The sequence below is a fragment of the Pieris napi genome, chromosome 2, assembly GCF_905475465.1.
Source record: "Pieris napi chromosome 2, ilPieNapi1.2, whole genome shotgun sequence".
Lineage (NCBI taxonomy): Eukaryota > Metazoa > Arthropoda > Insecta > Lepidoptera > Pieridae > Pieris > Pieris napi.
This window is the reverse complement of record NC_062235.1, coordinates 9,314,083-9,334,828: the sequence shown is the minus strand read 5'-3', so window position 1 is coordinate 9,334,828 and position 20,746 is coordinate 9,314,083. Positions and strand designations below refer to the sequence as shown.

General features: G+C 31.4%; 3 protein-coding genes across 6 annotated transcripts; 1 reads left to right on the top strand and 2 right to left on the bottom strand.

Annotated features, from left to right (window-relative positions):
• Positions 1 to 468: 468 nt before the first annotated feature.
• LOC125058660 (KAT8 regulatory NSL complex subunit 1) lies at positions 469 to 13,396 on the bottom strand. 4 transcript variants are annotated; one of them, XM_047662796.1, is made up of 12 exons: positions 13,378 to 13,396; positions 11,850 to 11,954; positions 8,972 to 10,031; positions 8,162 to 8,288; positions 6,554 to 6,750; positions 6,095 to 6,246; positions 5,530 to 5,694; positions 4,868 to 4,952; positions 4,564 to 4,701; positions 3,945 to 4,026; positions 2,652 to 2,846; positions 469 to 2,470 (listed from the first exon to the last, which is right to left on the bottom strand). In XM_047662796.1, exons 3-12 carry the CDS (start codon positions 9,805 to 9,807, stop codon positions 2,216 to 2,218), a joined length of 2,232 nt encoding a protein of 743 aa, XP_047518752.1. In that variant the 5' UTR covers positions 9,808 to 10,031; positions 11,850 to 11,954; positions 13,378 to 13,396; the 3' UTR covers positions 469 to 2,215. The 4 variants fall into 4 exon arrangements, with proteins under 4 accessions (XP_047518752.1, XP_047518758.1, XP_047518737.1 ...); XM_047662802.1 differs by lacking the exon at positions 13,378 to 13,396 and adding an exon at positions 13,102 to 13,118; XM_047662781.1 differs by lacking the exons at positions 11,850 to 11,954; positions 13,378 to 13,396 and adding an exon at positions 10,185 to 10,448.
• A 1,070-nt stretch (positions 13,397 to 14,466) lies between these two features.
• LOC125057954 (DDRGK domain-containing protein 1) lies at positions 14,467 to 17,163 on the top strand. Its single transcript, XM_047661923.1, has 6 exons — positions 14,467 to 14,744; positions 14,825 to 14,917; positions 15,078 to 15,190; positions 15,331 to 15,462; positions 16,362 to 16,538; positions 16,751 to 17,163. The coding sequence occupies exons 1-6, from the start codon at positions 14,651 to 14,653 to the stop codon at positions 17,012 to 17,014; spliced, it is 873 nt and encodes a 290-aa protein (XP_047517879.1). The 5' UTR covers positions 14,467 to 14,650; the 3' UTR covers positions 17,015 to 17,163.
• Positions 17,164 to 17,233: 70 nt separating this feature from the next.
• LOC125057945 (nuclear pore complex protein Nup107) lies at positions 17,234 to 19,921 on the bottom strand. The gene has a single exon (XM_047661911.1). It carries the CDS (start codon positions 19,800 to 19,802, stop codon positions 17,280 to 17,282), a length of 2,523 nt encoding a protein of 840 aa, XP_047517867.1. The 5' UTR covers positions 19,803 to 19,921; the 3' UTR covers positions 17,234 to 17,279.
• Positions 19,922 to 20,746: the final 825 nt, after the last annotated feature.

Below are 20,746 nucleotides of genomic sequence, written 5' to 3'. Positions count from 1 at the left end.
AAAATTACTTTAACTATACATATTCCCCCTATATTTAAATGTGCCATGTTTTAATTTTAATAATTAGGTTGTGTAAACTTTTTTAAGAATTTTATTGAAATGTACTTAATTATTGATTGCATTTTTTTATATTTTTAAGTGATAGTGTTGAGTCATGTGTATGAATTATATTGTTTTCAGAAAATTTATCAAATTAGAAATTTTATTGAGCAAATAAATCATAATGAAATTTCTTGTTAATTTAAACATAAAAATATTAGTGAAGAAAATATAAAGTACGTTTTCCTTTTAATATTATAACAGTATGCATTTGGAAAAAATAAAATCTAAACTCATATATGGTTTAAAAATTAAATTAAACCACTACTATCTACTTAATGTTGTATAATAAATTTTCTGTCTGATCGTAGTTGCAAAAGAGTGTTTTATTTGTTTTTATCAGTAATCTTCATTATATTAAAAAAAATATAAGAATTAAGTTTTTATTCTGCATACTAAACATATACAACATTTTTAAGCATATTTCTTCAATACATTCCAATCCTTAACTTATTTCTAATAACAGAAGACTTTGGCTTCTTTAAACAGTTTTAGGGGATTAAAAATAACATGTACACATCACCTTTTTACAAATAAACTACACAAAAAATGCAAAATTGACTGGAAAAATCATCTTTTAAATATTTACAAACCAAATCATACCAATGGCATCAAAAAAGAAAATAGTCCCCTTTTTCTGTATGTATTGAAGACTTTTAGGATTTATCTACATAGGTGAAGCTATTTACACATGTATCAAAATAAATGTATCTATGTACAAAACATCGAAGTAATTGATGCGTCCGAACAAAATCGGAACTGAAAACTCTTTTAGAGATTCAAATTATTGTAACCAGTCTATTAGTTGCCTCCAGTGCCCGCTCAAATATTTACATTCGCTTAGCGGTACGGGCGCTTACAACTTAAACTACAATTATAATTAGTACTTGAAATTATAATACTTTTAAAACATCTACTTTATCAATTATTAAACAACGCAGATGTACTGTACAGATAATAAATTTCCAAGGATTTATTTTTTTGACAATAAAACAGCTTGACTGGATAAAGTCATACGCAAAACTTATAATTTAAAATGACAATTTTGCTATATAAAAAATAACACTGGTTCTAAGGAATGTAATGGGTGGTGTTTTTTAAATACATTAGCTACTCACAGATTAATGACAACAGCAACAAATATAGAGTTGAAAAAAAAAATATTCCTGTGTTTTCATCATCAGTATAAGAGTAACTAAAACCAGAAAATTCACATTGTTCACAGTAGTCTAGTAATGTTTTGATATAATGAATTAGGTTAATAAAGCTTAAACGTTACATTCGAAACAACAAATATCAATGTATCTGTATGTTAAGGGTGATGCGAAAATAAATGACAAAGAATAGGTCCTCAAAATGCTAAGATAACTCCACTGTTATCTTAACTTTTTAGTTTCTATACAGGATATATTAAGATTTTGGCTGCAGTAATCATCATCATTCAGACACAGACTGCAAAGCAGGCAATAATGTGTAGTTTGGGTTTAGGCGTAGCATATAAGTAAATTTCTCTTCATCCTTTAATCAAAAATAATGTAAAGATACTTAGATGACAAAAAACTTTTTATTACACCGAGTTACTACTACACATCTTAGTACTTTTACAAGATGAAAAGTCACAATACTTTTTTTTAAATTTATATATAGCTTGTTAAACTAAATCATTTATAAAAGACAAGAAATAAGACCCTGGAAGCAAACCAGGAATATGTGTACATAACATTTGTAACTAAGTGCCATAAGCTTAACATGTCATCCACCAAAATGTTAATTAAAATTTATCAGACCTCTAATTAATCAAATAAAATCAATAAAATACCGCGAGAACCTATTTTTAATTATATATAAAGTAACAAATTTTTATCTAGAACCAACTTAGTAATTTTGATAGTTAATGCCATTGACAGACTACTTTGTACTTTCCGATAAACCCAAAATAGGTGTGACCACTAATTCTACACCAGGTTTTAAAAGATTTTTACTTTAAACTACTGTTGTGTAAAACAAGTTCAGATACCTCTTAAAACAACCAAAACAGCACGCTCAAAACAAGCTTATAGCTTAATTGCTCAAATGGATTTGTTTCGGATCCTTAGAAACTGAAGCAAGTCGAGAATTACTTTAGTATACTTTTCTTACGCTCCGATTTCTCCGCACTCGGATTCCATTCTGCATCATCGGGGTCATCCCCTTCGTACATAAGTAGGGATGCTGGTGATAATGTGCTGGAATCTTCCAATTCTTCTTCCTGGGGTGACGGAATTGGAGATGGACTACAGATGGGCTGGTATGACTCGGGCATGAAAGATAACATGTCCTGGTAAACTTCGTCTTGTAGGGGGAAATTCCGTGGTGTATATGGGTTCTCAGCCTGTAAGTTTATATTATCTTATATCAGAATTTTAAAATAATAACTTCACAACATCATTCAACTGACAGAGCTTATAGTACTTATAAACACTCTAATTTGGTTTTAACGCGAATACATTATGATAAATATTACTTCTTAAAGGCAATAAAAAAATTTAATATGACATGAAATTAAAAATTACCTCGCTGCTTTGTTGGTTGTTTTGTATTATTATGTTTGGTTGTGGTTTCTGTATATGATTTTGTACAGGTACTGGGTCTACGGGGGGTTCAGCATTATTCCTTCTCGACCGCTGTTTGCGTAGAAATCGGTTCCTCTCTTGGGTTTCAGCACGGGCGTGTCGCTGATATAGTGACATTTCAGATACATCTTCTTCCTGAAATATAATTTTCATCATAAATATACATCAATCAGTACATAAACTGTGTCTAGTATGGTTCTACTGTGCGATTGTTAAGATATTACACCACATCTAAAGTTTAAGCTTAAAGAAGCGGGATTTGCGAAGGGTTCTAAGATTTTTTATACAAATACTAGCTAACCTGGCAAACGTCGTTTTGCCAAGTATATCATTTATAATATAAAATAGGGGTTGATTGTAGAGGGGTGAAAATTAGGGGTTGTATGTATTTTTTAATGCTGTATCATAAAGAATAATTTTTTTATCTAAAATTAAAACAAAATATATTAGGGGTGGACTACCCTTAACATTTAGGGGGACGTAAAATAGATGTTGTCCGATTCTCAGACATACCCAATATGCACACAAAATTTCATGAGAATCGGTCGAGCTGTTTCGGAGGAGTTTTACCGCAAACACCGCGACACGAGAATTTTATATATTAGATTTACGCAGACTAACTTTCCATCCTTTTCCTTAATCTAAAGTACGACGTTGATGTGATGGCAACGACTTATGGGGCGTTCCCACGGAGCGTTAATCACGACAGTCAACTACGCTAGTCAACTGTCGTTCGTGACACTCACGAAAGTGTGAATTGATGAAACGTTCACATGGTTGGGGGATTTCGTGCCGTTCACGCTTCGTGTTTCGACTTAGTCATTATCGAAACATCGATATATAAATCTCTATCACGGTATTCCTCCAAACTTGGATCATATAACACCTTTTCCATAGAATATAACTCCAAAAAACGCGTAGTTTCACTGTCGTTAAACTTAATTCCACGTTGTTGTGACGACATCTTGGCTTCACGAACGGTATATCACGACTGAAAATCAAACACGTTTGATCTATCCACGCTTGAGTCGTGCGCCGTTCCTCACGAAAGCAAGTTTAACGCCTATGCGTTCACACAGAAGTGTATTTCACGAAAGCGTGGTTGACTGTCGTGATTAACGCTTCGTGGGAACGCCGCTTTAGTCATTTGTGTATTAATATCTAAGAAGATGCTAAACTAAGTTTAATTTAAAATTTAGTGTTAGTGACGTTAATATAAAAAAAATTAACTACCTCACTTCCGTCTACCGACATACGATTGGAATTGTTAATCCCATTATTCAATTTAGGTCTTGATATATCCATTATTCGCCATCTGAAAACATTTTCAATATTAACTTTTAGTCTTGCATATAAATTTTTATATTATTATTTAACGTCTTTCATCTCTGAACTTACCAAATATGTTACGATTACACCATTAAAAACACTTTGACTTATAGCTACATATGCCTAGTTACCATGAATATGTTTAATTAAATTCTGAGAGATACAAGACAATTATAAGGGTGATATATTGTTCATTAATATTTTAATGTAATGAAGTTTGAAAATGTAGTGTGTGTTAAAAATATGATATATCAATAATAAAATAATAATAATTAAATATGATATTTAATTATGTAAAATAATTGTAAATATATAACTTCAATCTGGATAAAAACTGTTTTATTAAATATGATATATCATGTTACGGTTCGGTTTTGTTAGTGTCTGGAATACTAAATTCTAGTCCAATATTCTAATAAACAATAATATAAATAAATAACAATGAATATTATTTAATTAAAGGATTAAAATATTAATTAATAAATAATTAGTAATTATATATATGGGCGTAAAAAATGCTTACTTAGGCGTTAGAATCTCCTTATACGTGAGTATTTCAGGCCGTGTGTTAGCAGCGATGCTTTGAGGTATCACGATGTTATCGATATCGAACGACTGCCGCCTCCAGCCGCGTGATTCTGTGCTTGCCCGACCACGCCCACTGGGAAAATAACCTTAATTATAGTTTGTATGAGTGTTTCGGTAGCTGGTAAAATTTTACAGAGTTTTAAAATTCGACGCAATATACTTTTTGGTATTAAATTAAAATTAGACAAATATGTATATTACTCCAAACTATAATAAGCAAATAACAAAATTATTAGTACCGTTCTTGTCCAGATGTCGAAGTATCGTCGTCACGATCACGCTCTTTAACTTTGCGGGATAGCGGCGGTCTGCCTCGTTTCAATCCTGGAATATACGGCATATAATGTATATTATGTTATTTATTCGGGCTAGATTGACTTTGTTACATTGATAATTTAATCGTCATTATTGTTTAGGCAATAACCGAACTCAAAAAACTCTATGTTGTTATGCCAAGTGAGTTTATTACTACTTAGCGGCTGCCTACTATTGAATATCTATTTTAATTAACGGCTCATTGGTCTAGTGGTTAGTACCCCTGACTGCGAATCCATGGGTCCCGGGTTCGATCCCCGGCTGAGACAAACATTGATGTGATGAGCATTTGGTGTTGTGCTTAGGTCTTGGGTGTTTAAATATGTATTTATATGTCTATCTATCTATAATATGTATGTATATCCGTTGCCTAGTACCCATAACACAAGCTTCACCAGCTTAGCATGGGACTAGGTCAATTGGTGTGAATTGTCCAATATGAAAAAAAAAAAATACTTTTAAACAATCTACATCTTTACTAGTAGAAATATGCAGGCATAATATATAGATTCATTGTTACTATCAAGTAAATCGATTTTTAAGTAATTTGTTTTCTTATATATTAAGGATATCTAAATCTACTAACTGGTAGGATGTCGTTTGGTAGTCGTTGAAGTTGCCGGTGTCGGCTGCGAAGCTTGAATTGTTTGTTTCGTGAGAGATGAATTATGCGCGCCACGATAGGACTTGATGCGGGACCGGAACCACGGACGAGACGTGAGCGCGCTCATGTGAATGGATGGCGGCACATCTGAAATATGTAACTCATAATTATAAATGGGAAAACAACTGCCTGTTTTTTTATCTACCTTAAGCTGGATGAAGGATACAAAAGAGGGTGAAAGTATAAGCAATATATTTTTAGTCAAAATATACTAACCTAACTACTGCATATAAGACAAAATCAGTATCTGAAGAGAAAGACAATACACTTTTTTGATTAAAATCTTGATTTTATTATGTTGGCCAAGTTTAAAATTACATATTTAGTGGCAATATCTGTGAGATAAATATTGATTCCATTGATAAAAATATTTCTATCCCTTCAACTAGCACGAACAATATCTTAGAAATGTGAACTATTGTTACGTTAAGTATATTAATTAATGGCGGTGTATTATTTAAAATAAAAAAATATTTGATATTTTTACCTTTTATAGTGCTAAGCGCAGGATGGTAGCTAGGATCGACGAGAGCTAGACGCTGCGCAGGAGACAATGTAGAGAAAGGCGGCTGCGGCTGAGTAGACTCGGCTCGGCCCGTGCATACAGCGCAGGACTCCAATGGGTACACGCAGCTGCACCTGAACAAAAATATTTATTTATATATTTCCAAAAGTCTGACTTTAGGATTACTTGATGCTTACCATAAATTATAATTCAGTGAAATTTAAATTATTACCCTCCCCTATTTGTAAAATCGTTACAGAGATAACTTGGATATTGGATCAAGAATTGGTTACTTTACGTCTTCTTTAAAATCACAAAAATTAGATTTCTCAATCGCTAGCTTAGGTATTGCTGCGGTGACATACTTTTGTAATAGCTATGTCAATAAAACCAATATTTCAAATCACACTGCTACTAAAATGTTTCCAATATTCAACTTACTTAACATCACTGGGTTTAGCCGCTTTAGTAGTAGCAAGATGCAGATTGTGCATTTGTAATAACTTTCGTTTCTTAAACGTCTCCCGACGCAAGGGTCGTATTCTGGCGCAGGTGCTGGGAGAATCATCCCCTGGGAGGCTCCCTTCGTAACCGACTGGTTCACCTTCAAATTCTATACGACCCTTTGCCTCGCGGACCTTTAAATTATTTTTAAATTATTAATAAAAATCTCCCAATAACTCATATAACTATCGACATCACATAACACTGCTATAATAATTTTAACGCCTTACGAAGAAATTGAATAATGTTACAAAAATAATACTAAACAATACAATAAAATTCCCTTTGAATTTACTATAGAGTGGTCGTTTATATGAAAATATTTACGTAAGATTAATATAGGCCAAGGTCACGGAGTTACGAGGGATTCATAACAAAGGGAATTTATATACTGCATAATTAGTGAGGCTTATTAAATTTTTCCTTGCACAATAGTTTGTCAATACAAGCTCAAGTAGAGGTCCATTATTTATGTACTAACATTGGTGCCCGCTTCGATTACTTATAATTATGGCATGTAAAACCATCATGCCATTCACAAGTGTCACAAAGAGAAACTTAGGTATTTAAGATATATTCTTATATTCTGTATTGAATATAAAAAAATTATATTTATTACAGTAAACAAAAAGAAAGCAACACAGAACTAAAAAAAAACAATGGCAAAAAGCTACCAAAACATTATTTTTTATAAAATATAAATGATGATTCAAACTTATTATTAAAATTATAAAATTGATTATTATATTTATTAAAATTATTAAAATTTTCAATATCAACATATCACATTGAACTTGCATAAGGGTGAATGTCCGACCTGATTAATATACATATTAACAGCCTAATATGATAAGATTTGTTATCATTGACAAAAAATTATTCATGTTGTAAGAGGCTTAAAGCACATAAGACTATGTAGACATACTTTGGTAGTCCACCGGCAATGAAATTTATTACCTTGTTATAGTTATAAATAATATAAATTTCCAAGTTTAGCTAGATAACAATAAACCTATTTTTAATAAAGGTAAAATGTTTATAATATCATATAAGGATTTAAATTCCAAGTGCAAGCTGTTTTAACTGTCTATGTAAAGAACCAAATTATTTTTGAAGAACATTGGCAGCTTTATTATATTACTTTTTGTTATGATTAATGAAATATTTCTCAGTAATGTTGGACATATTATTTTGCTTGGCTAAAGCTAACAAATATACATATATATGAACCATAACATATCACCACAAAGTCCTATATATAATCTATTTTAAGTATATTACTTTTAAATAAAGAATTAATACAAAAAAATAGGATAGATCGAACCACAAGTTCGAGTGTACCTTGATTAGAGTCAGATATTTATATGATAAAATACAACCATATATAATTCACTGCCACAGAAAAATAATTGCACTGTAAAATTGATCACAAAATAGATGGTCATCTCACTGAATGTACAATTTTCTGGTGGAATTATTATAGTCACTAATTTTACTACATTTGAATAGGGTATTACAGGGTGGTATAACTAAAATAAGACATACCTGCTTATGTAAATCACTGTGCTGTCTTATTTTATATTCCAACTCCTGAATCTGTGCCTGTAGCCAGCACCAACGTGTTGCAATTGACGCACGAGTCCGTTGCCAAGACCATAATGCTCTTTTCTCACTAAAATAAAAATGATAAAGGTGTAATTAAAAATCGAGATTACCACTACTACTACAAAATAGCTGGTAGAGAAATTTAAAAAACAATGCTTACTTTAAGAGTTTTAAATCAAACTAGTGATTACTGTATGTAATCACTAGTTTGATTTAAAATTTAAATCCCTACTATATGTTATTATGAATCAAAAAAATCTTATATTATAATATGAATTTCTCTGTATTAGAATAGTATTATATTATCCCCAGCCTCACACTTTTCATAAACCCTTAAAATTTTAACTGGTAACCTAAACAAATACTTAAGAATTTTGAAATTTTAGTTTATTGAATACAATGTTAATAAATAAGTTCTTCTACTGGTTGATTAGGTAAAATGTGTACAGACAGAAACTAGAAAATTTCTGCCTCAGGACTGGCAAGGGCTACATTTTACACCAAACATCGTGTTTACTAAATTTGAAGGCTCGAAAATTAATTTTAGTGATAAAGAATAACTAATTAAGATTAATGTGTAAAAAGAAATATTGAGAAATCCCTAGATTTATATATCTGTAGTTACACAAGAATTCTATTTTAACAGTATCATGTGCATGTTCCAGGGTTCATCAATTACAAATACTTCTCTGGCTCACTATGTAACAGTAGTATTAACTTTTACTTTCAAAATACAGAAAAAATACTTACATAGGCATGTGCTGTTGATGTTGGTTATTATATACAACAGCCTCATCATTACTCTCTGCTCCAGATGAAGACTCAGTTGCATCTGAATCTAATTGTTGCTTCACCACTGATAAATGAAAACGCAAACTACCAGCTGTATCCTCTAAGCCATTTAATGTTCCTGAAGGAACCCCTAATGATGCAGATCTTGTTGCATCACCTCTAGAAGTACTGGCATTATAATATTTTGGACCAACCACAGTCCTAGATGCTGCACTCGCTTGTAGGCCAGATGTGGTATCTACTCTTTTAATAAAGGCTTTTAAACCTATTGGTCGTCCACCACCATCTTTTCTTGCACCTCGAGTACATTTTTCAAATGTTTGTGTGACTTCTTCAGCTACTCTTTTTCCAACAGAACGAGCTTGCAATATTCTTAACCTTCTTAACAAAAATGCACATCTTCGTTCTAACCTAGCCTGCAAAAGTCTGATTTTATCCTCAGCTGCATCACCTTCTGAATCAACAGTTTCAGGCAAATCAAAGCTTGATAGAGGAAATATAGCATCTGGATCACCAGTTGACAAAACATCTCCCCCACTTTCCAGAGTTTTAATAGCTTGAAGCAAATCAGCTTGAACTAAGTCACTATTGCCCAGATCCACAAGGATTTGTTCCATCTCCTGCGAATCTTTCGCCAAACTAGGCTGGTTCTGCAGCCCCATATCATCTTCCTCCATGTGTGTTGAGAGGTTATTGACGGACACAAGGGCCCGTCTTCGGTGGGCTAATATTTCAGTCTCGTCGACCACGTCGTAATGTGTCGTTTGCGGAGTTACAGTAAGCGCCGGGGCCATGACACGAGCGCCGCCCGCCGCGGACGCCGGCGCTGATCGCGTCAGGGCGGGTTCCCAAATTCAATCATTATGAAATGATGTAACGCCCACTTGAACACTATTTATTGAAACTAACTAACACAATTACACTTCACTTTATAGTTCACTAAATTCATTCTTTGTTCACCTCGCCGGCTCCTACGAGCCGTATTGCGAGGCTTACCCCGAAAGCGTTCGGCGCGTTTCTGAAATACAAAATAAGTTTGTTTAGGTTACAAATTATAAAGGAAAAACATAACAGAACGCAATAGGAAATCGTTGTTTTTGTATACTCTAATATAGAAAAACGATATTTAACCCACGTGATAGTGAAAAGAGCGATAGCAAACGCAATTTACCTATTGCTTGTTTCTGTACAATATAGAACAGGAAATGATGCACTGTAAAAAAACTTTCAGACCGTTGCACAAACGTATACAAATAAGAACAATACCCACGTAACAAATCACTTGCACGTTACAACTGACAAAGACAATTTTATTACAATGGCGGAATAGTCTTCAAAACACAATTTTATTGAGTAGAATTCACAAATCTATAGTGACGAAATTAAGCGTAGACCGCACCGCAGCAAACGCGAACTAAGAGCAGGAACGGGAAAGAAAGAAACAACCGCGTATTTAAATTGTGCGTTGTGCATGAGAAAAGGGGATAGCAATAAGTCTCTAATATAGTACTTGCGCGGTAAAGTCAAAAACATGCAATACAATTAATAATTGTGAAACGTCATGGAACTTTTATACAACTCCAATAACGTTTATAACTAATTTTTATTTTATGTTTACGTATTTATAAATAATTTATACTATTTTTACCTGTATAATTAAAAGAAGTATATCAAATGATACAAAATACGAGCATAGATTATAGATCTTAAAGTCGCCACGCCATCGGCTATAATATAGAGGTACACCATAGAGCAAGTTAACATGAATAAATAATATTGTATGTCGTAAATAATTACATAAAAAATCGTATTCTTGAACAAAAAATCGTAAAGCTGTACCTACGTAAATCCATAAAAAATTACAATTACATGAAGATTTTAATATTACTAATCAGAATATTATCATCTTAATAATTTGGTTAACCTTCATTGAAATGTTGAGATTATTTAAGAACCTACCTTAAAAGAAAATGTAATGAATAGAAGCATAATACTAGTTTGAGAGTAATGATTATGATATTATAAATTATAATTACCACTGCACAGTTTTATAATTTAATTATTATCAAGCTAATCAATATTATAATATATTTGTAATAATTTGAAACATTGTTTTAACAGAAACACATAAAATATATTAATTTCCTAACTTCTTGCTTTATTTTGAGCTTACACAAAATTTTCAAAGATAAATCTAATAAATCTTAAGCATTAAGTGCCTTAATCAAACCCAACAATAATTTAATAAACCTTATAGAGCAAATTTGAAACTTTATACAATAATTTCAAATTCAATGATAATAAACAAAAGAAGGTCTATTTCACTGTAAGTAAGCTGGAGGGTAGAAACTGAGTGATTATATTAGATATACATGATAATTTAACTTGTAGATATTAATTAATTTAACTTTTATCTCAAGTTTGTACAATAAAAGCTGTAACTTCAATATTATCAAAGCTAAAGTTTTTTCTTCTCAGGAATGATCTAAACTTTTTTTTAAAATCATATAGTCAATTTATCTAGTACAAAGATACTATTTACATATCACAATTGATAAGTAAGCAATATTGTATTCCATCAGTAACAATATTATACTTTTATAAAATATTTGTAAATTGGTTTTAATAATAAATTATAGCACATTCTAAGTAATTCAATAAGCTTAAAATATCTGAAGTGGAAATGAAAAAATGTAAATGTTAGCCAGTTTTCACAAAATTACAAGTATGAATTATAATACATTTTGATAATAATTAAATTAAAATAAATATTAGCTACCTACCTATATTTAATATTAAGGCGTATAGGTAAACATTGATACACTAAGTTATTTACCTTGTTAGTTGATGTATTTTGCAAATCGTTGATATTGCCGAGTTGTTGCAAATTAAGACGTACATCAGTAAATCTAGCTTTATCCATATTAATAACTCTTCTCTCCTAAAAATAAATAAGTGTTTCAATCTCTCGAAAATGAGAATGTAAGTTAATAAACTGAAGCAATAGTAGTCATAGACTGACAGTTACCCGACATACTAAAAAGATGATTTCGAACTTCGTTACCTTATTACTCTAGATATCTTAAATGATATTTTTTTCCAAACCTTGTTAACTGTCAAATGTAAAAATACCTTACCTTTACTAATATGAAATATCTTTTAAACGTTATATTTATAATTGAGTAGTACAATATTTTGTACTACTCCATTATTAATTAAATTAAAAAAAAATGTTACATTAAATGTAAACAGAGTACCTAAACCACAGATTTAGTCGCGATAAATTTAATTAAAGATGTTTAAATATTCTCATTTCTCAGTGACCACCGAAAACACGTTAAATTTCTATTAACTATGAACGTAATATGAATAGCTTGTGCATTGTAAAGTAGTAACTAAATTTGAACTTCATCAAAAATGCGTAAGATGAAGTCTACTTACTGAATAACTTTTGCCATTAAAATTTTCAATTTTGTTAGGTAAGTATATCTTAGTGAAAAAAAACCCGGCAATCTTAAAGCTCTGAATTTTATATAATTATTCAATTATAACTACTATTGAACTTGTATTGGATATTAGGTTATAAATATGTTAATATTTTTTATATTAAATTTAACATAATTATAGAACTTATAATACAAGTGTCAAGTACACAAAAGGTAGATATTGTAAAGTAATTATTGTAAATATAGTACTATAATTAAAAAAAAACTCAATCAGCATCTTCTAATTATTACTAACACTCTTAAAGTTTGTAGAAAACTGTCTAAAGTAGTTAAAATTTTATTATTGACATTTGTAACATTTGATTGAAACTTAGTAGTCAACTATGTAATTTAGTAAACAAGTTTAATTGTTCATTATTTCTTTAACATAAATACTGTGTACTTACATACCTAAATATTTTTATTTCTCATAGATATAATAAACATCATAAATACTATTATTACAAAGATAATTATGATACAGGAAGCTAAGGCCGATTGAACTTGAATGGTTATTAAAAAATAGATAAATTTCTCAGACCAACTTATTTAACACTGATGAAATAACAAAAATAGAAAAAGGGCCTTTAATATGAGAATTACCTTCTTAACTTACTCTGGAAGTTGACTAGTCTGCACTGCTTATCAAAACAAAGGAAATAAAAATTGGCTCATGTATTTGTAACTCTAATTTTATTATTGTTGAAATTAAATTATTTAATAATACACATATTATATTTATTTAATTTAACGGTTTCATGTGTTATATTGAAATGAAATTACAAGTAATTTATACTAGTGATTTCATTTATATTTTTAGTTTTTATATTCTTGCTATCTATACAATATAATACCTAAAAAAAAATTGTAGTAAAGTACCTTCTCTGAAAAGTAGAGTTAACACAATACACAACAAAATAGAACATACAAATATCATATTAGAGCCTGATATTCGGATTGAGCATAGGCTATATTCTGTATAAGGATATCTGTGGTTTAAGAGGAGGACTGGTGGCGAGACGAGACAAGGTGGCATGAGCGCACCGGCCACACTCTCGCGCTCCAATTCTGTCGCCTCGTCGAGAGTGTGGATGGACAATTCCACAAAACAACTGACTAAGGGTATGTTCCGATATACACTGCGAGTACTGTATAGTGCTCCCACTGTTCAAAAATTCGTTCCGCTATGGACTGCCAGTATACAGCCGCAGCGTCCTAGGGAAATATATGACGTCACAAATCCCCGCTATACTTCTACTGCGAGCACTGGCGTTTTCGAGGTAAGGTACTCGCAGTGCTTTGATCACGTGATCAATCAAAACCACTTGAATGCCTAACGGCTGATATAACTTACAGTTTAATAACAAACATTTAAAATTCTAACTTACTTTCTTTGTAGTATTAATTCAATTGACAGTTAATATTAATATAGATTTTTTTAATGCGATAATACTCCAATAATAGTTTTTCTTGTTGAATTGAAAAACTTTGATGCACTCATTTGAAAACTGTGTCGAAAAACGAAGCTGACTAGTATACTGGACTGCGTTCCGTTTTAAATTGTAACCAGTATAGCTGGCTATAGAGAAACGGTTTCACAGTATACTAAATTGACGGTACTCTGTACAGTGGTCGCAGTGTATATCGGAACATACCCTTAATTATGAAGTTGGGGGCCTCATAGCCTAGCGGTCTTATTAAGTGGCAGCTAGGTGAGGGGTACCGGGTTCGATTCCCGGTTCGAGGGCAAGTTTTAATTTAATTTAAATTTGTTCTCGGCCTTTGGGAGGGTTGTGCGGTACCGGGCGAGTGCCTAAACCGTACATGGAGGACACGGTCGAAGTTCTAAGGCAAGCACGAATTATAAAAAATCTTATACTTGACGCTGTCTAATGCACAAACCGTGCCAGAGCCATAAAAAAAAAAAAATATGACGTGTTCGAGTAAAGACTAAAGTGGTGATTGCTGACACCTGTTGACCTGTATTAAATGATAAATCTGATTATGACATAAGAATATTGTGCCTATTAGTGTATCTACCTTTTTTCATGAGTAAATTACTTATTTTATATATATTTGTGATACCAATTTAATTGTGATTACATTTTCCATTTGTAATTCGATTTAAAGATATCTGGTATTTAGACAAATTATGGATCCATTCATAATTGCTGCTATTGTTAGTGGTATTGTTCTAATTATTTTAATTATTGCATTTCTTCGTGTGTCACAAGTTAATACGAAACGTGAGTGATAAATTAAATAAGGGTTTATAATTTGAAAATGAGATTTAGGATAAAATATTTAACTTTTGTAATCGTTTTAGCTGCCGCCAGACCAAGAGCTGTAGCTCAAAGAGATGGAGGCCCAGGAAGAGTCCAAGCGGTAAGAAATCAACGGGCTCGTATGAGAGCAAATGGTATGGTATTAGTTTTCTTCATTTGTAATAAGATATAAGCTCAATTGCTAGTTATTTGACATTGCTGTTTTGACTCCATAGAGTTCCTTATAATGTATGAAAATTATATTAAATACAATATCACCAAGACTCTATCTTAAAAAAATATATATATTTTTAGCTGCACGACATGCTGCCCCACTTGATGAAGAGCCTATCATTCATGAAGAAGTAGAAGATGAAGACAGATCTGATATCCAGACAATGGAAATTGATGATAAAATGGGAGCTAAGGTGCATTTAAGTTTTTTCTAGCAATTGTTTGAATATGCACTAAAATTATTAAGTTTATTCTTGTTACTTTAATAAGATATTAATATACTATGTGAGTCAACTCATGCAAATCCATATTATACTAACATGTTTTCATGCAGAAAAGAGCTAAAATGGAAGCTAAACTGGAGAAAAAAAAAGCTAGAGAAGCAGAAGAAAAGATGAGAGAGATAAAAAAACAACGTGATTTAGAATTAGAAGAGGAACGTAAGAAAGTAGAAGAAAAACAAGAGGTATTATTTTAAAGATTATCATATTTATTCAATTATCTCTGTAAGTGTCCTTAAGTTATGTTTTATTAATAGGATAATAAATTATCAGGACATCATAGCAAACTATACACTGGGGGGAGTTAAATTACACTGGCAAGTATCTTAAATTCTGCCAATTGAAATTTTTTCTTATGTATTTATACAATGAAACATAACAGTCACATCATAAATATAGCATATTGTCACTGTAGAATGATAACCTCGTATGTCCAGAGAACTAAACATTACAGGGAAAGAAAAAATGTTTCATTTAATTCAATGTTCGTTAAAATATTTTAATGTGTTTTTGTTGTTAGTTTTAGATGGTAAAAAGTACTTATTTATTAATAATATAAATAAGTACTTACTTCAGGATTACACATGTTATGACATAAGAGTCTAAGAATAAAAAATAAATGGTTTTTTGACATACCTATTACATACATATTATTCTACAGTTACAATATATAAAAAGAAATGTAAGTTGTAATTAGAGAAATATCCTTAAGATATGTAAGCAAAGCTGCATTCATTAATTTAAAAGGGAATTGTTTTCACATACTATTAAAAGAAGTTAAGAATTTGTTGGTTTTTGTTTATTAAGAAAAAAATTATTGATGTCATAAAAATACAGATTGTTATTTTTCCTGAGTTTAGCCAGTTCAAACATTGGTGTAGCATAAATATTTTAAAAACTAAAGAAATACAGTTTTGTTTTATTTTACACTATTTAGGATAAGTATCCTATGCCACTAGATGGTATTAAATAATTCCACAAGCATAATAATTAGTCTTAACAAACTTTTATTTGCTACCTACATTTATAAAATTCTTTGGTATAAAAGTTGGGTTTATTTTTTATATTATTGTTTTTAATTTAGGAAGAGGAAAGAAAAATTGAAGAAGCTCTCCGTAAAGCAGAAGAAGAGAGAAAGAAACAAGAACAAGAGGAGTATGAAGCATTAAAGGCAGCGTTTACTGTTGAAGGTGAAGGGTTTGATGAAAATGAGCAAGAAGATGCATCTAATCTTCTGCGTAACTTTATAGAGTATATTAAGGTGAGCTTACTAAACCTAATATCTTTACTCACTTGATTAACTAATTATTGAAAAAAAAATATTACAAATAACAAACATGCAACATAGAGTTGAAAGCTGCATGCAAAATTACCAAGCTAAGATAAATAATTTAAAAATCGGTTTAATATTTACAATTTAAATAGTTTTTATTCACATATTAAAAAAATTAAAGTACTTCAATTATTTTTCAGACACAAAAAGTAGTTCTACTTGAAGATCTTGCTGTACATTTCAAACTAAAAACACAAGCTGTTATTGACCGAATTACTGAACTGCAAGAATCAGGCGAGTTAACAGGTGTTATTGATGACAGAGGAAAATTTATTTATATTGCCTTGACAGAATTAGAGGCTGTAGCCAAGTTTATTAAACAAAGGGGCAGAGTGTCAATATCGGAATTAGCAGAAAGTAGTAACCAATTAATAAATCTGAATCCTGTAACAGTCTCCACATAATAAATTGTTCAAATATTAATTGTTAATTGAAAACTGTAAATATGTATGTCTTTTTTTGTACATTAAGCCATTATCACAACAACAAATCAAGTCATCTTGATTGGTTTTTAATGTTGCCTAAACTAAAATAAAATCTATTATTTTATAAATAGACACTTTTTATTAGAACTTCCTTATTCTTAGAAAACTTTAATTTTTCTTGATTTTAAAATGCAGATATTTTCAAAAAATATTTATTAGAAAGAAATATGGTAATTAACAAAAATTATTGAACTAAGTCATATCCAAAAATATCTCTTCCTTTATCTATAAGAATTAAACTTGATTCTTTAATCCTTTCTAAAATTTCTTGTAGTTTTGCTTTAGTGAAAACTTTGTACAAACAGCGATTTTCCGCTGCTATCAAATCACTTAACTGCACTGCTTCTTTATGATTATCAACATCATCATTGCTTTGTAAAATTTTTATAATCAAAACCACAATTTCTGGTATACATAACTTTCTTAATGTTTCTAATTGTTTTATTCTTTCTTCTTGTTCTGATTTTAAAAAGTTTTGTGAAGATGTACAATCATTTTCATCTTGAAGCCAACCTCCTGGGAATAGTAAAGTATTATACAGCAAGGTTTTTGTGTGACGAGATTGGTGTAATACTGTATTTTTCCAACGTGCCTTTTGTTGTTCAATTTGAGCAACTTTTTGCTCATGGTGAACTTTGTCAGCAAATGTTGCATTTGATGGCAATGGTTCAACATCCTTGGGCTGTCCACTAATGTAATGTCTGTACCATGTAGCAAATCCTTCAAGGGCTTCTAAATAAGCTTTCAAGCATAAATGTTCTTTTAGTTCAGAGGAAGTAGGATTAAGTTGTTTTATAACCTCAGAAAACATATTTTTAACACTACCTAAGCAATTGATGGCTGCTTCTGTGTTTCCAATAAATATGAATGTTCGAACCATTGCATTGCTTAACCAAAGTGCCTCTGCTACTTGATTTGGTTGTAGAGCTAGCCATTCCAATGACAAAATAACTTTGTTAATTAGTGTTTTATCTTTTTCAACTGCTGTTGTTTGTGTGAATGTACTATCAATATGTCCATAATTTTGTTGTATTTCTGTAATGGACTTTTTAATTGCTACTCTAGCTGATGCAGCCACATCAATTCCAGCAGTTTTGCCAGCATTTACTGTATCTTGTCGGTTTTCACTTTTATATATTTTATCCATTAACTCAGCAAATAGAATTATTTGTTTCTCATTTGGGACGGTGGAAATGTAGAAAGCAATAAGCTCTGGACAATCACATGATCCTTCAACCAAGTTTTCAATCAATTGTGTTATATACTTTTCTAGAATAATGTCACCAGTATCATGTTGAGGATCTTTACCCATTTGACGCAAAATTAATACCAGATGGGCAAGAAATCTTACAAATCGGTCTTCAGCACTTTGAAGCCAAACTAAAGAGTCCTGCATGATACATCTAATATGTCCCAACATTAAATATCTTTGACAAGTTTGGTAATTTGATTCCTTTTTACCATCTAATAATGACTTTACAGCACTAAAAATTTGTTGCAAAGATATTTCAGAAGTGGGCAAGTCAGTTTGTAATAGTTCTAGAACTTCTGGTGTTGTAGTATTAGCTTCAGCTGTAGCATAGTGTTCATGTAAGAATTTGTCCACTCTAGTTTCTATTTGGACTCTCAAATGGGCCCACAACAAATCTTCCCAATTGCCTTGGCATGCTGTAAGAGCACTTTGTAAATGGCCACATAATATTCCAACTGCTGCTCTGTAGTGAATATTTTCAGAGGAATTAGTAGCTATACCAAGTGCACACCATTTCCAGAGATCCCGAGACTTGTTTCCAGTCAGATCAATGGTAGAATCAGAATCTACTTTTGGTAAATAATGTAATAATTTCCATCCTTGTAACACTGCTCCACGCCATGCTTGGCCTGCATTTATGCATAGAGAAACTGCATTTTTAAAATTACCACAACGAAGTTCGGTAAAAACCATTTTACATAGGTCATTATCATCTTTTGAATCATCAGAATGAATACTTTTATGTTGGCGGGTTGAAGCATCAGGATCTATTCTAGTGACCATAGCTGTATTTCTTTCTTTATTGAACAAACTTGTTCCAAGAAGTAATTGATGGAGGGTATTACCCCAATGAATGTTATTTGAAATAACTGGAGCTGTAGTTCTAGTTGCCTGGTCTTGATATGCGGCTGTGGCTTCTAGCCAGTCCACTAGTAACTGAAAAAGTCTCAGTTCCGGGTCACTTTGAAATAAAGCATCTACTAAAATTTGTTGAGACAAAGTGGTTTGTGTAATAATACTTTCAAATGATTCTGGATGTTCAATTAATAAGTCGGCATATAAGCAATGCAGCAGTTTCCAGGTATTAGCTTCCTCTACTAACCAGTAATTGTGTGCACTGTAACGATTCCATGGTTCGACTAACTCAAGAGAATCACAACAAGCCTGACCTAACCTTGCTAACGTATCCAAAACATCACTTGCCCGACTTGATTGAATTATTTCAAAAAAAATTTCACTTAAGCCATTTCCAGCTGTTCCGGTATTTAGAACAATTGAAGATTCATCCAAAATTTGCCTCAAACTACTGTCGTTTAAAGATCTAAAGTAAGAAGATTCATTGAGTATTGGAGTAAGATTCAGAGTGTCTTCACGAGATACAAGTTGTCTTACGCGATTACCTTTGAGAGGCGTTCTTTGTGTCGAATGTAGAATGTGACTTTGATCAAAGCTCATCTTTAAATTTTAATTTGAGAATTAATAATTTAAAATATTAAGACAAATCGTTAGCGCCGCGCTTTAGTAACCAGTTATCAGCATTCAGCAGTACCGTTGAGTGTTGACACCTGACGGCGACGGACGACGGTTCACGGTTGAGTGTTGTTAGTTTTTTTTTTTTGTGACTATAGGTCTGGTATCTAGACCTTTAGGCCAAGTCTTGAGTATTTTTATTCAGATTATAATAATTTCCCCACTGTATTTTTGATAGTGTTGTTAGTTGTTACTTGTTGCCATAGATATTATTTCCTCAAAACGCAGGTTACTTTTGACCTCACTCCACAGTCGACGTGGAACATGCACCTGGTCTATAGGGGGCCTAATATGAGTTTTGTTAAAACCATCCAGTTGAGATATGAGATATGATTAGTTTAGAATTTAGATTCCTAAATTGAATCTTAGTTTTCTTACCATGACCTCCTATACAATGAAACGTATTGAAATCGCAATATAGAACGAAATAGTGTAAAGGTGAACGAAAAACGAAATGGTTTCTGTGGAAGTTCTGAAATTTAACTGTCAAGCAATATTCTATAATAATAAATTTAATCTAAAAATTATTTTTAATATTTCTGTTAAAGTAAAAATACGTTGAAACTTCTTTTGTATAAAAATAATAATAATAAATATATACAATGTGACCTTAGTAACGGTTGTTATTTATTTTATGATGCTGCTCTTGCGATTGCTCTTGTAGAAACTTCTTCCAATATTATACGAAATATTGTTTTTTTTTTAATGGCAATAGTTTTAACTTTATTTACCAGTTTCAATTAAAAGGTAGGGAAACTACACGCGAGAAAAAATAAACAAACACATCAGAAGGGATAAGCTAGTTAAAAGCAAAATATGTACCTACATAAAACATATGAATTCTTAATATTATTATTATTGATTATGAA